This window comes from Dendropsophus ebraccatus, chromosome 14 (assembly GCF_027789765.1).
Source record: "Dendropsophus ebraccatus isolate aDenEbr1 chromosome 14, aDenEbr1.pat, whole genome shotgun sequence".
NCBI classification, from domain to species: domain Eukaryota; kingdom Metazoa; phylum Chordata; class Amphibia; order Anura; family Hylidae; genus Dendropsophus; species Dendropsophus ebraccatus.
In genome coordinates, this window is record NC_091467.1 from 8,448,048 (window position 1) to 8,466,236 (window position 18,189).

The 18,189-nt window shown below is 47.9% G+C and overlaps 1 protein-coding gene across 6 annotated transcripts in view; it reads left to right on the forward strand.

Moving 5' to 3' along the window:
* FAM110A (family with sequence similarity 110 member A) overlaps positions 1-15,800 on the forward strand; it is a 218,088-nt gene extending 202,288 nt beyond the window's left edge. For 4 of the 6 annotated variants that reach the window (XM_069952182.1, XM_069952183.1, XM_069952184.1 and 1 more), the window contains one exon: positions 13,977-15,800. In XM_069952182.1, the coding sequence (XP_069808283.1) occupies positions 14,065-15,051 (987 nt within the window). In that variant the 5' untranslated portion in view covers positions 13,977-14,064 and the 3' untranslated portion in view covers positions 15,052-15,800. Of the gene's footprint in view, positions 1-11,174; positions 11,193-11,398; positions 11,487-13,976 lie in introns of those variants that run through there. The other 2 variants (XM_069952186.1, XM_069952181.1) reach the window with 2 other exon arrangements.
* Positions 15,801-18,189: the final 2,389 nt, after the last annotated feature.

An 18,189-nucleotide genomic window follows, 5' to 3' on the forward strand; every position in this document is an offset into this window, starting at 1 on the left:
GCGCCCCTTTGGATCTATTCCAGTTTTGTGCCACAATAAGACACAATGAGATGAGCCCGCCGCCGCCGCCTCAGACACAAAGATAATTAACTTTTATGGAAGGAGAATTTCATTTCCAAGTTTAATGGGGTGTGGGGTCTGGAGACGGCTGGGATGGTGAACCCCCTGGGAGGGGTCCCGTCTGTATATTATTAGCCCAGGGCCACGTGTTGCCAGCGGTCTGTCATGTGCTCCTCCTCCAATTATACATGGCAGCTGCTGCCCAGAAAATGCAAAGCACGAAGCAGATGCCAAGCACACAGTGTGCCGTGCCCCCTCCCCTATATGATCCAGACCCCCAAACACAATGCCCCAATGTGCCGTGCCCCCTCCCCTATATAATACAGACCCCCATACACAATGCCCTGGCCAGTGTGCCGTGCCCCCTCCCCAATATGATCCAGACCCCCATACACAAGGCCCCAATGTGCCATACCCCCTCCCCTATATAATACAGACCCCCATAGACAGTGCTCCAATGTGCCGGGCCCCCTCCCCTATATAATACAGACCCCCATAGACAGTGCTCCAATGTGCCGGGCTCCCTCCCCTATATAATACAGACCCCCATAGACAGTGCTCCAATGTGCCGTGCTCCCTACCCTATATGATCCAGACCCCCATACACAATGCCCCGGCCCCTGTGCCATGCCCCCTCCCCTATATGATCCAGACCCCTATACACAATGCCCCGGCCAGTGTGCCATGCCCCCTCTCCTATATGATCCGGACCCCCATACACAGTGCTCCAATGTGCTGTGCCCCCTCCCCTGTATGATCCAGATCCATACACAATGTCCAAGACAATGTGCATGGCCCCTCCCCTATATGATCCAGACCGCTATACTGAATGCCCCAATGTGCCGTGCCCCCTCCCCTATATGATCCAGACCCCCATACACAATGCCCCAATGTGCCAGATCCATACACAATGTCTAAGACAATGTGCATGCCCCCTCCTGATCCAGACCCCCTTTCCTTTAATAATCGGCTTTTGGAGAAGTTGGGTGAGAAACAATAAAGCCGCCATAGGACATCCTAAATAGTGACCTCCCAATGGTGCAGCCATATAGCAGCAGTATCAGTGCACAGAGCTGCCATTCAGGAATCCAGGAAAGCTGGGTGATATCACAGTATCATCATCAATGCCTGGGTTATTATGCAGGCGCCTCTCTGTGACCCGGACTAATAGCAACATTGTAAGGATCTACGATAGTGTATACAGACTATGGGAATACAGTGTCTGTGCAATACGACAAGGAGAGAAAGGAGCTGCTGCACATCACACCTATGGCTGACACACATCACACCTATGGCTGACACACATCACACCTATGGATGACACACATCACACCTATGGCTGACACACATCACACCTATGGCTGACACACATCACACCTATGGATGACACACATCACACCTATGGCTGACACTTATGCCACTTGGCTATATAATTTGATCAAACCATATTGCCCCATGTACCTCATGCAGGTCCCCTGAATCACCTGCTAATTTTCCCATTCTACCTGCAGGAGCAATGGTGAGTAGTTAGACCTTGTTTACACTTGGGGGGGCCTTGGGGATTGGTCCTGTTACAGTGGGGTTGCAGGGCCGTTCTATGGCCTCCCTTCCCTGCTTGTGCTCCCTTTGCGGGGTTGGCGGTTGCTGACTGACACAGTGTGGGTTTAGTGTAGGGACTCGTGAACCAGGAGACCTGCATGTGGTACATGGGGCAATATGGTTTCATCAAATTATATACCAACATCCTGGCGTCGGTTTTTAAATGTAGCCAAGAGGCATTAGTGTCAGCCATAGGTGTGATGTGCAGCCGCTCCTTTCTCTCCTTGTCGCATTTTACAGTTTCTGTGCAGTAGAAGCAACACATGGGGGTGGATGGTTGTATCCAGGAGGGGTCCACTCAGTATTACTAACCACCGACCCAGCTGCACCCAGACTGTAAGTGAGTGTGAGGGCTCCGGTGATGGCAGCTGGGGGTCACATACAGGGAACAGTCAGCTGTCTCTTTAGACAATCAGTCGCTAATTAGATTTTAGCAGAAACACAATATTGTTACCGATGGTTTCCCTGGACGCAAAGAATAGAAACAGCATGATGGATACTTCCTGACAAGTAACCACCATCATCCTGTGCTATATGTGTCATCACGAGAAAGAGAGAGAGAGAGAGAGAGAGAGAGAGAGAGAGAGAGAGGAAATAAATAGATAGATAGATAGATAGATAGGAGATTGATTGATAGATAGATAGATAGATAGATAGATAGATAGATAGATAGGAGATAGATAGATAGATAGATAGATAGATAGATAGATAGATAGATAGGAGATTGATTGATAGATAGGAGATAGAGGAGAAGTAGGAGTCGCACTTCTTAGTGGATGTAGCGGGTGCTGCAGGATGTAAGTCCCTTGGCTGGAGGGATCCCCAGGTACAAAACGAAAGTTCCAAGCACTCCAGCATAAGTGAAAAAGTAGTAGTAGTGGTCCCGTACTTTAATTATGCATATTCATGACGCTAGATGTCAGGACTGTTGTCAAGCACTTTTATCTATACTGCACTTTTAGCACTAGTGCACTTTGGATCGGACACTTCCTATGATATAATCAGCACTAATGATGTTTACACTGCCTATATTTATGTGTATTTATATATATTTACGCCTTTGTGCCTTATGTATTTATTATGTTTACACTTGTACGCCCATTATGCTAATAGCCACTAGGTGGGCTGGACACACTAATGAAGAGACTATTTAAACCTGTGTTAAGGACCTACTCACTATACTTGAGAACGATTCCGAGAGGGAATCGAAACGTTGCATCTTTGTATTCTTTGCACTTTGCAATAAACCACTACTTTTTCACTTATGCTGGAGTGCTTGGAACTTTCGTTTTGTAGATAGGAGATAGATAGATAGGAGATAGATAGATAGATAGATAGATAGATAGATAGATCCTTTCAGCCTTCTATACAAGGATACAGGCTGCAGTCCCTGTATATTGTGGTGCAGTAATATAAGGAGATCAGTTATTCGGGTTCTTAATGATATAATTTTGTTTGCCCCATTATTATCTCCACAGATGACAGTCGGTTACTACTCACAGCAGAGGTTTGTTACAGTGTGATCTCTGTGCACGAGGGTTCTGTACTCTGTGTAGAATCTGTGGTCCAGTAATAGTTATAATTTCCCTGTATTCACAACCAGCCACAATGCAGCTATGTCCTCCTATTCAGTACACAGTGCATATACTGCCCCCTACAGGCCAGAAGGAGCAGTGCAGTCCCATACAAGCCCCTGTAGCAGTGCCTGGCCTATGTGGCAATCTCAGTGCTGTTATTACTTTATCACTTCCTCCATAAAGTGTGTATATAGTGGTGCCATCCCAGGGACAGTGTCATCCCCACAGCTTTATACCTCTGTCTATAGTCTGAGCTCATTACCAGCCATACATCTAATCATCAGCTGTAAGGAGGACACAGGGCGACGCTTCTCACCTATAAAACCATTAAACACTGGGTAGGACATGAGGATAAAGCATCCCTCCCCATAATAGTATCAGTGTTATGTATGGTCACCTGCCCAAAGTAATAGCAGGATCTCAGCTGACTACAGGGTAAGGGAAATATACTGTAACCTGTATATTGGCCGCCTATACATACCTATACAGGAGATCCCCAGGTTATACCAGCTGTACATATATACTATACAGGAGATCTCCAGGTTATACCAGCTGTACATATATACTATACAGGAGATCTCCAGGTTATACCAGCTGTACATATATACTATACAAGAGATACCCAGGTTATACCGGCTGTACACATATACTATACAGGGGACACCCAGGTTATACCGGCTGTACATATATACTATACAGGAGATCTCCAGGTTATACCAGCTGTACATATATACTATACAAGAGATCCCCAGGTTATACCAGCTGTACAAAGGAAAGTGAGGAAGGACTATTGTGGTGAGGCCAGAATATTGTAGAAAAAGCAACTTTATTAGATATTCATAAAGTGCAGAGTACATAGAAAGTACAATTGTTCCAACAATGTACAATAGGGGTGTGGATAGGTTATTGACAAACTAGGGTACTGTCGGGGAAGGTGATCCTGTTATACCCTACCTATTGGTAGGGTATAACAGGGTCACCTTCCCCGACAGTACCCTAGTTTGTCAATAACCTATCCACACCCCTATTGTACGTGATTCCGTGTCCTGTGGCTCCCGTGTCCCGTGGCTCCTGTATCCTGCGGCTCCCGTGTCCTGCGGCTCCCGTGTCCCGTGGCTCCTGTGTCCCGTGGCTCCTGTATCCTGCGGCTCCCGTGTCCTGCGACTCCCGTGTCCTGCGGCTCCTGTGTCCTGTGACTCCCGTGTCCTGCGGCTCCTGTGTCCTGTTTCTCCCGTGTCCTGTGACTCCTGTGTCCTGTGACTCCCGTGTCCTGCGGCTCCTGTGTCCTGTGACTCTTGTGTCCTGTGACTTCCCTGTCCTGTGATTCAGTGTCCTTTGGCTCCCGTGTCCTGCGACTCCCGTGTCCTGCGTTTCCTGTGTCCTGCGACTCCCGTGTCCTGCGTTTCCTGTGTCCTGTGGCTCCCGTGTCCTGTTTCTCCCGTGTCCTGTGACTGTTGTGTTCTGTGGCTCCTGTGTTCAGGGGCTCCTGTGTTCTGTGGCTCCCGTGTCCTGTGTCCTGTAACTCCTGTGTTCTGTGACTCCCATGTCCTGTGAATCCCATGTACTGTGGCTCCCGTGTCCTGTGAATCCTTTGTCCTGTGGCTCCCGTGTTCTGTGGCTCCCGTGTCCTGTGTTCTGTGGCTCCTATGTCCTGTGACTCCCGTGTTCTGTGGCTCCTATGTCCCGTGTTCTGTGGCTCCTATGTCCTGTGTTCTGTGTCTCCCGTGTCCTGTGTCCCCTGATTCCTGTGTCCTGTGACTCCTGTGTCTCCCGTGTCCTGTGTCCCCTGATTCCTGTGTCCTGTGACTCCTGTGTCTCCCGTGTCCTGTGTCCCCTGATTCCTGTGTCTCCCGTGTCCTGTGTCTCCCGTGTCCTGTGTCCCCTGATTCCTGTGTCTCCCGTGTCCTGTGTCTCCCGTGTCCTGTGTCTCCTGTGTCTCCCGTGTCCTGTGTCTCCCGTGTCCTGTTTCTCCCGTGTCCTGTGGAGGGTGGGATACTACTACACTGTCCCCATGATAAAACATTTTGATGACCAGAGAGGCTTTTATAAGTGATTATTGAGCAGTTGCCGGGCGGCTGTGACCTGGATTGGCGGTGACGTGTCCCGGTGACCTCCATCTTGGGGTATATGGTGTCTGGTGCTGAGGTGGAGCTCCTGACTCAGTCAGCCCTTCCCTGAAATGCAGCAACATCTCTATTCTCAGAGCGGCTGCCCGGCCGCCATCTGCATGTTACAGCTTGTCATCCGCCCACATCTCATACCTAGCTGGCACTGGGAGGCTCTTAAAGGCAAAGCAGGTGATTAGCAGCGGGCATCTAGGGCAGTGTGCCACAGGCTGTCACACCAGGCCAGAGGCTTCTACACATCCCATATATACTGCTACAGAGGCTTCTACACATCCCATATATACTGCTACAGAGGCCTATACACATCCCATATATACTGCTACAGAGGCCTATACACATCCCATATATACTGCTACAGAGGCCTATACACATCCCATATATACTGCTACAGAGGCCTATACACATCCCATATATACTGCTACAGAGGCTTATACACATCCCATATATACTGCTACAGAGGCCTATACACATCCCATATATACTGCTACAGAGGCCGATACACATCCCATATATACTGCTACAGAGGCTTCTACACATCACATATATACTGCTACAGAGGCCTATACACATCCCATATATACTGCTACAGAGGCCGATACACATCCCATATATACTGCTACAGAGGCCTATACACATCCCATATATACTGCTACAGAGGCCTATACACATCCCATATATACTGCTACAGAGGCTTATACACATCCCATATATACTGCTACAGAGGCCTATACAAATCCCATATATACTGCTACAGAGGCCTATACACATCCCATATATACTGCTACAGAGGCCTATACACATCCCATATATACTGCTACAGAGGCCGATACACATCCCATATATACTGTTACAGAGGCCTATACACATCCCATATATACTGTTACAGAGGCTTATACACATCCCATATATACTGCTACAGAGGCCTATACACATCCCATATATACTGTTACAGAGGCCTATACACATCCCATATATACTGCTACAGAGGCTTATACACATCCCATATATACTGCTACAGAGGCCGATACACATACCATATCTACTGCTACAGAGGCCTATACACATCCCATATATACTGTTACAGAGGCCTATACACATCCCATATATACTGCTACAGAGGCCGATACACATCCCATATATACTGCTACAGAGGCTTCTACACATCACATATATACTGCTACAGAGGCCTATACACATCCCATATATACTGCTACAGAGGCCGATACACATCCCATAGATACTGCTACAGAGGCCTATACACATCCCATATATACTGCTACAGAGGCTTCTACACATCCCATATATACTGCTACAGAGGCTTATACACATCCCATATATACTGCTACAGAGGCCTATACACATCCCATATATACTGCTACAGAGGCTTCTACACATCCCATATATACTGCTACAGAGGCTTCTACACATCCCATATATACTGCTACAGAGGCCTATACACATCCCATATATACTGTTACAGAGGCCTATACACATCCCATATATACTGTTACAGAGGCCTATACACATCCCATATCTACTGCTACAGAGGCTTATACACATCCCATATATACTGCTACAGAGGCCGATACACATACCATATCTACTGCTACAGAGGCCTATACACATCCCATATATACTGTTACAGAGGCCTATACACATCCCATATATACTGCTACAGAGGCCGATACACATCCCATATATACTGCTACAGAGGCTTCTACACATCACATATATACTGCTACAGAGGCCTATACACATCCCATATATACTGCTACAGAGGCCGATACACATCCCATAGATACTGCTACAGAGGCCTATACACATCCCATATATACTGCTACAGAGGCTTCTACACATCCCATATATACTGCTACAGAGGCTTATACACATCCCATATATACTGCTACAGAGGCCTATACACATCCCATATATACTGCTACAGAGGCTTCTACACATCCCATATATACTGCTACAGAGGCTTCTACACATCCCATATATACTGCTACAGAGGCTTATACACATCCCATATATACTGCTACAGAGGCTTATACACGTCCCATATACACTGCTATAGAACCTTATACACATCCCATATATACTGCTACAGAACCTTATACACATCCCATATATACTGCTACAGAGGCTTATACACGTCCCATATACACTGCTATAGAACCTTATACACATCCCATATATACTGCTACTCTCCTCCTCTTCCCTATAGCAGCTCACTAGAAGAGGCCCTAGTAGTAGCATGGCCTAGTAGTCTTTCTGACAGCGGAGCCCATGGCGACCTGCAGACAACCGAGAACAGCGCTCCCTGGTCCCAGCTCCTACACAGAGGGAATGGACAGCCCTCCGCTATATGTATAATATATATATATATATATATATATATATATATATATATATATATATATATTAACAAGAGTGCACTAGCCCCAGCAGTCAGACCCCCTGATCAGCCAGATATAGCCAATATGCCTTCAACATTCACATTTTATTCATTTCAGACCTTAAAACACACACAAAACATTGGTCTATCTATCTATCTATCTATCTATCTATCTCCTATCTATTAATCTATCTGTCTACCTATCTATCTCCTATCTATCTATCTATCTATCTATCTATCTATCTATCGCCTATCTATCTATCTATCTATCTATCTATCTATCTATCTATCTATCTATCTATCTATCTCCTATCTATCTATCTATCTATCTATCTCCTATCTATCTATCTATCTCCTATCTATCTATCTATCTATCGTCTTGCATATTGGTGATTGTTCACATTACATGCATGTGGCCGGTACTGGAAACTTTTACAAGCGATCTTTGGGAAGGGGCCCGGAGGGGCCACAGGATGAAAGGAGGAAGCGGTACCGGATAGAATACACGGTCCGGGGTGATGCTAACTCCTATATTCATCCCAAGTACCGACATGATCGTCTTGTATATTAACTAGGTGACTGTTCATATTATGCGTTTGTGATTGGCACGGAAAATACCAGCTTTCTTTGCAGTGGCGGCGGTACCGGCTGCGATCATGGCCCGGGGTGATGCCACTTTTCTGCACTGAGCTGTCTGAGATGCCAAAATCCACCTATACTACTACAACCAACATTCTCATCTGGGATCCGGACATGATGGGTGTTACCTACTATGCATGGAGCGCTGACATGCGCACAACTGCCAAGGGTTTATGTTCTTTCTCCACTGGTGGTGAGCCGGAGCCGCTACAATGAACTTTGTAAATGTAAGACTGATATGAATTGTATTATGATGTTGGATGATGCTTCGCCGTCCGGCTCAAGCTATTCTCACTACACTTGGGCACTTGTACACAGAAGAGTGTACTCATGTATTCACTTGTATTGATTATTCAATTTTTTTATTTTCCTAACTTTATTGTTTGCTTGTCAAACTCTAGTCACATGCACGAATGCACCAATCACTGTCTAGCACTAATTAACACACCTGTATATGAGGATCTGATGTTTGATGTATAGTCACGCTTGAAAAAGACGATGGAGGTCGTTGAAACGTCGCTTTGACTTTTTGTGCTGTTCCACTATGCAATAAACCACGTTTGTTTGATACTCTGGAGTGCTGTGGGAATTTCTACGTATATCTATCTAATCTATCTATCTCCTATCTATCTATCTATCTCCTATCTATCTATCTCCTATCTATCTATCTATCTATCTATCTATCTATCTAATCTATCTATCTCCTATCTATCTATCTATCTATCTATCTATCTATCTCCTACCTATCTATCTATCTATCTCCTATCTATCTATCTATCTATCTCCTATCTATCTATCTATCTATCTAAGAAATTCAGAGTGAATGCAGCACTCGTGTAGCGATGAATGTGGTGCCAAGCGGTATATACCAGTGACCACCCGGTATAAGTTATATAAATCAGAAGAATACCGCAGCACTCATGGGATAGAATTCAACACAACGTGTTTATTTCCCCAAACCGCGACGTTTCGCTCTCCACACTGAGAGCTGCTCCACTGCTTGAAAAAGCTCTCAGTGTGGAGAGCGAAACGTCGCGGTTTGGGGAAATAAACACGTTGTGTTGAATTCTATCCCATGAGTGCTGCGGTATTCTTCTGATTTATCTATCTATCTATCTATCTATCTATCTATCTATCTATCTATCTATCTCCTATCTTTCTATCTAATCTATCTATCTCCTATCTATCTCCTATCTATCTATCTATCTATCTATCTATCTATCTATCTCCGATCTATCTCCTATCTATCTATCTCCTATCTATCTATCTATCTATCTCCTATCTATCTATCTATCTCCTATCTATCTATCTATCTATCTATCTATCTCCTATCTATCTATCTATCTATCTATCTATCTCCTATCTTTCTATCTAATCTATCTATCTCCTATCTATCTATCTATCTATCTATCTCCTATCTATCTATCTATTTATCTCCTATCTATCTATCTATCTATCTCCTATCTATCTCCTATCTATCTATCTATCTATCTATCTATCTATCTATCTATTTATCTCCTATCTATCTATCTATCTATCTATCTATCTATCTATCTATCTATCTGCAGTAGTGCCACCTAGTGGGGAAAACACAGAACACATCTGACCATATCCCACTGTGAGAACCTGAACCGAGTTACCTTACCCAGGTGTAATATCAGGTTAGTGGCACACCTGTACTGGGACCTTACATATCTATCTACCTATCTATCCATCTATCCTTGGAGTGCTGCAGTCATTTTTGGAATAGCTAAGTATCCTACCTGTGATTCAAGGAAGGACAGCTGGCACCTGCTACACTTACTACACGAGTGCCGTGACATTTTTTCACTCTATCTATCTCCTGTCTATCTATCATCTATCTATAATCTGTCTATCTATCTAGAGTAGGCTAACATCTAGTGTGGGCCTGTTGGTCGGGGTAGCTTCGGCGGCGTTATGGCAGCCAGGTGAGTGTAGGTCCTTTGGGCACTTGTCATGGTAGCCTGGAGTGGTGTTGATACCCAGCCCACGGCCAGACAGGTTCTGCTAAGGGTGTATCCCTGACATGTACAAGGTGATCCTCAGAGGACGTCCATTCCTCCTGAGGGGTCTAGCACTGCATGCTAGCGGTGAATACTTGCTGACTTAAATATCTCTCTCTCTCTCCTGTACAGGGACACTATGGGGAAGATTTATGAAAGGATGTAAATATACACCTAGTGTAAACTGCCCACAGCAGCCAATCACAGCTTAGCTTTTATTCTACCAGAGCTAAAAGCTGAGCTATGATTGGTTGCTGTGGGCAGTTTATACCAAGTGTATATTTACACCCTTTCATAAATCTCCCCCATCTATCTATCTCCTATCTATCGATCTATCTATTGGTGCGTTCACATGGAGAGATTTATCTGACAGATCTTTGAAGCCGAAGCCAGAAACAGACTATAAACAGGCAACAGGTCATAAAGGAAAAGATGAGATTTCTCCTCTTTTCAAATCCTTTCCTGGCTTTGGCTTCAAAAATCTGTCAGATATATCTCTCTGTGTAAATGCACCATATCTTCTATCTGTCTATCTTGTTATACAGTGTATATACACCACCTATCCCTAATGTTTGACTGTTGTGTCTCCTCTCTGACTGTCAGCTCTTGGGTCCAGTCAGTTTGTTATAGAGCACCTCCTATCATCATGTGGGAGGAATTTCCCTGTGATTTTCCTGCATTGTCCCTGGCATCACCCTCTCAGCCCAGCAGTGATCCTATAGGGCACAGTCCCTGGTGGGCAGGTTGGGCTGTATTCACATGCGGTCCGCAGGTGAGTGATGCGGTTTGCTGACATTATATACTATAATGGCTGTGAGTTGTTACTGTAGAACTGTCGGTGCTGACAGATCTGTGAGTAACTCGGTGTACAGCGGATATAGTCACACCTCAGCATATGGGTGTCAGCCAGGCAGGCTAGGGTTAAGTGCTGGAGGAGACGGAGATTATTAGTCAACCAGGAAGAGGTGTGAGAGATGGAGGGGGTGGAGGCTGAGAGAGCCAGGTAAGGAGGCTACAGGCTGGGGGAGAGGCACTCAGGTCTCTGCCAGGATTCTCACCCCCATAGGTAAGTGGTGTCCTGTGAGGGTATGTGTGTGCTACGAGGACTGGCACTGCCGGCTATGTGTGTGCTAGAAGGACTGGCACTGCTGGCTATGTGTGTGCTAGGAGGACTGGCACTGCCGGCTATGTGTGTGCGAGAAGGACTGGCACTGCCGGCTATGTGTGTGCTAGGAGGACTGGCACTGCCGGCTATGTGTGTGCGAGAAGGACTGGCACTGCCGGCTATGTGTGTGCTAGGAGGACTGGCACTGCCGGCTATGTGTGTGCTAGGAGGACTGGCACTGCCGGCTATGTGTGTGCTAGGAGGACTGGCACTGCCGGCTATGTGTGTGCGAGAAGGACTGGCACTGCCGGCTATGTGTGTGCGAGAAGGACTGGCACTGCCGGCTGTGTGTGCTAGGAGGACTGGCACTGCCTGCCATGTGTGTGCTAGGAGGACTGGCACTGCCGGCTATGTGTGTGCGAGGAGGACTGGCACTGCCGGCTATGTGTTTGCTAGGAGGACTGGCACTGCCGGCTATGTGTGTGCTAGGAGGACTGGCACTGTTGGCTATGTGTGTGCTAGGAGGACTGGCACTGCCGGCTATGTGTGTGCTAGGAGGACTGGCACTGCCGGCTATGTGTGTGCTAGGAGGACTGGCACTGCCGGCTATGTGTGTGCTAGGAGGACTGGCACTGCTGGCTATGTGTGTGCTAGGAGGACTGGCACTGCTGGGGGGTAGGTGCAATAAGGACTAAGAGATGGCACTGCAGTGCTGGGTATGTATGTAGCTGAGAGGAGGGATTGCACTGCTGGGTATATAGGTAGCTGCACTAAGGGATGGCACTGCTGGGTATGTATGTAGCTGCACTGAGTAATGGCACTGCTGGGTATCTGTGTAGCTGCAGTGAGGGATGGCACTGCTGGGTATATAGGTAGCTGCAGTGAGGGATGGCACTGCTGGGTATATAGGTAGCTGCAGTGAGGGATGGCACTGCTGGGTATGTATGTAGCTGCAGTGAGGGATGGCACTGCTTAGTATGTATGTAGCTGCACTGGGGGATGTCACTGCTGGGTATATAGGTAGCTGCAGTGAGGGATGGCACTGGGTATGTATGTAGCTGCATTGAGGGATGGCACTGCTGGGTATCTGTAGCTGCAGTGAGGGATGGCACTGCTGGGTATATAGGTAGCTGCAGTGAGGGATGGCACTACTGGGTATCTGTGTAGCTGCAGTGAGGGATGGCACTGCTGGGTATATAGGTAGCTGCAGTGAGGGATGGCACTGCTGGGTATCTGTGTAGCTGCAGTGAGAGATGGCACTGATGGGTATATAGGTAGCTGCAGTGAGGGATGGCACTGCTGGGTATATAGGTAGCTGCAGTGAGGGATGGCACTGCTGGGTATGTGTATAGCTGCACTGGGGGATGGCACTGCTGGGTATGTGTGTAGCTGCAGTGAGGGATGGCACTGCTGGGTATGTGTGTAGCTGCAGTGAGGGATGGCACTGCTGGGTATGTGTGTAGCTGCACTGGGGGATGGCACTGCTTGGTCAGAGGGTAGTGGAGATGAGGGATGGCACTGCCAGGCAGGTGCGGGATGGCACTGCTGTATAGCCGAGGGTCTGGGGCACTATATGTGTGTATTCTCAGGGCTGTGAACCCACTGCCCCGTTCTCCGTCACTTCGCCGGGGAGGGGTGAGTGTGTCCTTTCTCTTTTCGGGATGCCGTCCCTTCCCCCACCCACCACTCCCTTCTGTGTCAACCTGATGGACAGGTCATTGTGATTGTCCCTGGGTGATTGAGCCCCCCCCCTCCCTCCACTTATCCCCTGGAGGAGGTGGCACCAGCCCCCATTCCCAGAGAAAGCCTTTTTAGTAATGTGGGTCAGGGGTTGCCCTGGTGACGCTGCCCCCCTACTATTAGCAGCCGTTTGCCGACTCTGTCATGTGACAATGGGCTGTGTCGCCCACTGTGATGAATATTGCAGGGGGAAGATGTCTGTATAGGGCACCCGCTGCAGGGTAGTGCCAGGGGCTGCCATTAGACTGAAGTCACACAAGTCACCTGACAGTACATCCGCGCTGCGGTGCCAGCTGCCAATTGTTCAATCAGAGATAATTCCGGTTCATAGTGCAACCAGATCAATAAAGGTTCAGGGTTTCCCCGAGTGGAATTTTCCAGCCATGGAGCTGCGGCTGGGGGACAGATGTCTACAAGGGGGGCTCTGCCCGGGGAGGGAGGTGGGGGATTGCGGTTGGTAGTGTTGCTGCCAGAAACTGCCACACGGGGTGGGAGCTGCACAGTTTGAAGAGGTGACCATGGCAGGGATTGGGCGAGAGGAGCCGGAGAGGGTGGAGGGCTGTACGGTGAATGTGAGGAGTGGCCCGCCCTCGGCTGCAGCCTGTGGCTTTGTGTGCGTGATGCTGTCAGACCGGCAAACACTTGTAAACTACACTGGAGCGGGATGAGCTGAGTTAATCTTGTCTCCCGTTCTGCATCTTCTCCCGGCAGGAGCTGTTTGTGGAGCCTCTCCCGTCCCGGACGCTGTGGGATGTAAGGATTTACCGTCTTACAGAACAGAGACTAAAGCATCGCCACCATGTCTGTGGGCACCTTACAGTCCGCAGGGATGGGTGCCCCCCTCACCTCCGTCATGCCCTTCCGTATCCTCAACAAGGGCCCTGAATACTTTAGACGGCAGGCGGAGAGCGGAGCCCGGAAACCCAGCGCGGTGGAGAGGCTGGAGGCCGATAAAGCCAAGTACGTCAAGAGCAAACAGGTGGTCAGCACCAAGCAGGAGCCGGTCAGGCCCGTCCTGTCCCGGCAGCCGCTCTTCTCCCCTGGTGTCCGGCGGGTGCTGCTCACCCCCAACCGCAGGGGCTCCCCGAATGCAACCAAGGGAGATAACCGGGGGGCCAAGAACTCCCTAAATCTGGAGATCCTTAACAACTTGATAAACATTCGTGACAGTCCTCTAACCTCCCCCCGGGCAGATATTGTGCCATGGCAGGACATGGAGAAGCCGCAGAATTCATCCACCCCGAGCACACCTGTCAGTCAGCGGACGCCCAGCACAACGGCTGTACGTAGAGTGGACGTCCGCCCCGGTGACACGCCGCGTCCTTGTCCAGATATCCTCATTACCCCGGTAGTGGAGTCCCCCATCAGATCGTGCCTCCCCTCCGACAGTCCCCTCTGCTCACCCACCGGCACCCCCAGCGAGAAAGGTAAAAAGCAAACCCTTCTCCATCGCTCCAAGTCCGACCTAAGTGACCGCTACTCCCGGGCCAGCGCCGACCTCGAACGTTTCTTCAATTACTGCGGCCTGGACCCTGGGGAGGTTTCCAACATTGGAGCAGAACATTTCGTCCGGGCAAGTTCAGATATCGTGTCCGTTAAGTTCCATAGCGTCAGCGCGGAAAGCTCTGAGTACGCCCAATCCCAGGTCAGCGCAGCCACCCCTGAAGAGACGCCGGCGGCCACTCGCATCCCTTATGGCATCTCAATCATCGAACGCAACGCCAGGGTTATAAAATGGCTGTATGGGTTACGGCAAGCCAGAGAGGTCCAAAAACTGTCGGCATAGCCGGGTGACCTCGTGAGAGCGGACTCTGGATACAACCCTGGGAGTATTGAAGACTTTGTCATAGTGTTAGATAGAAACTCGGATCGGTCGCCCATCTGTTGCTTCTGGGCATGCTGTAGTTGTAGTTTTGCTGCGGGTAGCAGAACTCTGATGTAAATGTTGATTTGTATACTTTTTGTATTGGTGAACGGAGACCAAACCTCATGCATCTGGGCTATCCATGCACGTCCATTGACTTGTATGGGCCAGCATGCTGAGACTTGTAGTCCTAAAGCTATCGTAGAGCTGCTCCATGCCTTAACCCCGTCACTCCCTGCTTTGCTGATTTACTTGAATCCTCTCAGTATTGAGCAGGTGTCAGCCCTTATGTTCATTGTATAGTAACTGCAGCCCCCCGCCCCCCCGCAAGGAAAAGCACAATGATCCCTACATAGCTGACTCCTCTTACATAGAGCTCAATGCAAACCAAAATTGATGTGTGACTAATGTAGCAGAGTCGGTTTTGTCAGAGAATTCACAATAACATGTCACGCAATATGTTAACTTTTTGATGTCTGGTGCCAAATGACAAACTCTGCTCTGCTCCACCTGCCATGGTTAGCTCTGCTAGGCAGCGGACTTTTAATGTCTCGTCCGGTCCGGTCATTTGCATATAGCCGGGCTGCCGCTGCGTTTATGCAAATAATTTTCCAATATAAAGAAGTTTTGTCGTTTTTATGTAAATAAACGGAATCCTTAGAGTCCGGTAACTTTACGATTCCGCCTTGTTTAAGATCTGTCGGTGAAGACGGCTGGTCCGTACAGTGCATCATAGCTGGATATGGGCTGTGGAGCAGTCACTGACAGCAAGCGGAGATCCTGCAGATGAGGAGAATAAACTATTTACAGCAAAGTGGAGGACTCCTTTATGCTGGGAGCCTCCTATATATCGGTAATAGCGGTGTGTGCTGATCCCAGTCCCGTTCTGCTGCAGATTATCACATTCCCAGACGTTCAGATTCCGGCTGCAGCTGGCGGCTCTGCAAAGTTTCTGCAGAGTCTATAAGTTATGGATGTTCTGCAGTTTTAGTAACTTCATGGCGGCTTCTAGTAGTCAGTAATGCAACCTGTGTGTCTTCACCCCAGATTGAGTCCTTAAAGGGGTTAGGCTGGGGTCACGCTGCGTTTTTGCAATCCGTTTTTTTGTTTGTTTTTAGCATAAACAGTTTGTTTGTTTTTTTAATAATGGAAGTGAGTGGAAAAACGGATGCACACAAAACGCAGTGTGAACACAGCCTTATCCAGTATTGGAAAACATGGCCGCTTTCTTCCAGAGACAGCACCACTTGTCTCCAGTTTGGGTGCAGGTTTTGTAACTTAGTTCCATTAAAGTGAATGGAGCTTAATTGCAAACCTCACCTGACCTTAGGTGCTGTCTCTGGAAGAAAGTGGCCATGTTTTTGAAACAGCTTTAACATATCTTAGTAGCAATTTCTGATACAGAGAACTTATATAACATTGTGGCTGCCTGCAGCCACCACTAGGGGGAGCTCACTACATACTGAATATACATTGAACCCTACTGTAACGCAGTATGCAGTGAGCTCCCTCTAGTGGTGGCTGCTTGCTGACAGTATTATATCATGTAAGTGAATGCAGGAGGTTTGGAGCTCTGTATCTGGAGACCGGTTCTGCCCCCATAAAGATATCTGCACAATGGAAAAAGTTGTATTGTGGGAAATCTCTGTAATTAACATTTTCCAAAAGCATAGGACTGGGATGGGGAACCTTCAGTCCTCCAGCTGTGGCAAAACTACAATACCCATCATGCCTGGACAGCCAAAGTCCAAGCATGATGGGAATTATAGTTTTGCAACAGCTGGAGGGCCTTAGGCTTGATTGCTGTTGGAGGCCTATGAATATGAATGGGATCCATCCTCTTACAGTGTGTATATATAAAGGGGACAGAACCCGTCTGCAGAGACCAAGGAGGATCCGTCCCTTTAATTGTGAACCACAATGGACATGGCTGATCTGCTTATTGATCTGGTTATGGGACCCTGCGTGGCCGCCGTTCCCCTTGTCGTGGAGGCCCTGGAAACCATTGGATGTTATTGGCCTTGCTGCGTGGACACCACACATGATGATGGAGGTCCCCTGTGATCGCAGGGTTAATATCCTCGCTGCAGGAAGGACAATGTGCCTCTCACCAACCAGCCGTGTGGGCCGTTCCGCTCCCAATCAGCCTTTTGTCTTTATTTGCTGCTTCCAAACAATTTAGTGTTTGCCCGAGGGGTTTTATCTTAGTAAAATATGTAATGAACCGCGCCGGTGTCTGTATTGTGTCTGTATTCTGTGTGTGTGTGCACGGTGGGGGTTATGTTTGCAGCTTGTTATGTATATGCATGGACACACGGCGGCCTCTTAAAGGGGTAGTTCACCAAATAATTTTTTCTTTCAAATCAACTGATGCCAGTAAGTGCCAGAGATTTGTAATTTACGTCTATTAGTCCAGTCTTCTAGTACTTATCAGCTGCTGTATGTCCTGCAGGAAGTGGTGTATTCTCTCCAGTCTGACACAGTGCTCTCTGCTGCCACCTCTGTCCATGTCAGGAACTGTCCAGAGCAGCCGCAAATCCCCATAGAAAACCTCTCCTGCTCTGGACAGTTCCTGACATGGACAGAGGTGGCAGCAGAGAGCACTGTGTCATACTAGAGAGAAGCCACCACTTCCTGCAGGACATACAGCAGCTGATAAGTACTGGAAGACTGGAGATTTTTTTTTTTAATAGAAGTAAATTACAAATCTTTCTAGCACCAGATAAAATAATTGGGGTGAACAACCCCTCAAAGCGGTATTAACCATGCAGGTTATTTTCTCATCATTCTCCTCATGATGTCCTGTATGCTCAAAACCTGCAGAGAGATTAAAGGGATTATTCAGGAATAGAAAAAGATGGCTGCTTTAGTGCAGAAATAGCGCCACTCCTGTCCTCAGGTTGTGTGTTGTATTGCAGCTCAGTTGCATTGAAGTGAATGGAGCTAAACTGTAATACCGCACATAACCTGAGGCCAGGGGTGGAGCTGTTACTGCAAGAAAGTACCTGCTTTTGGATAACCTCCTTTAACATATGTGACTGATATCAGCCTCTCTGATAC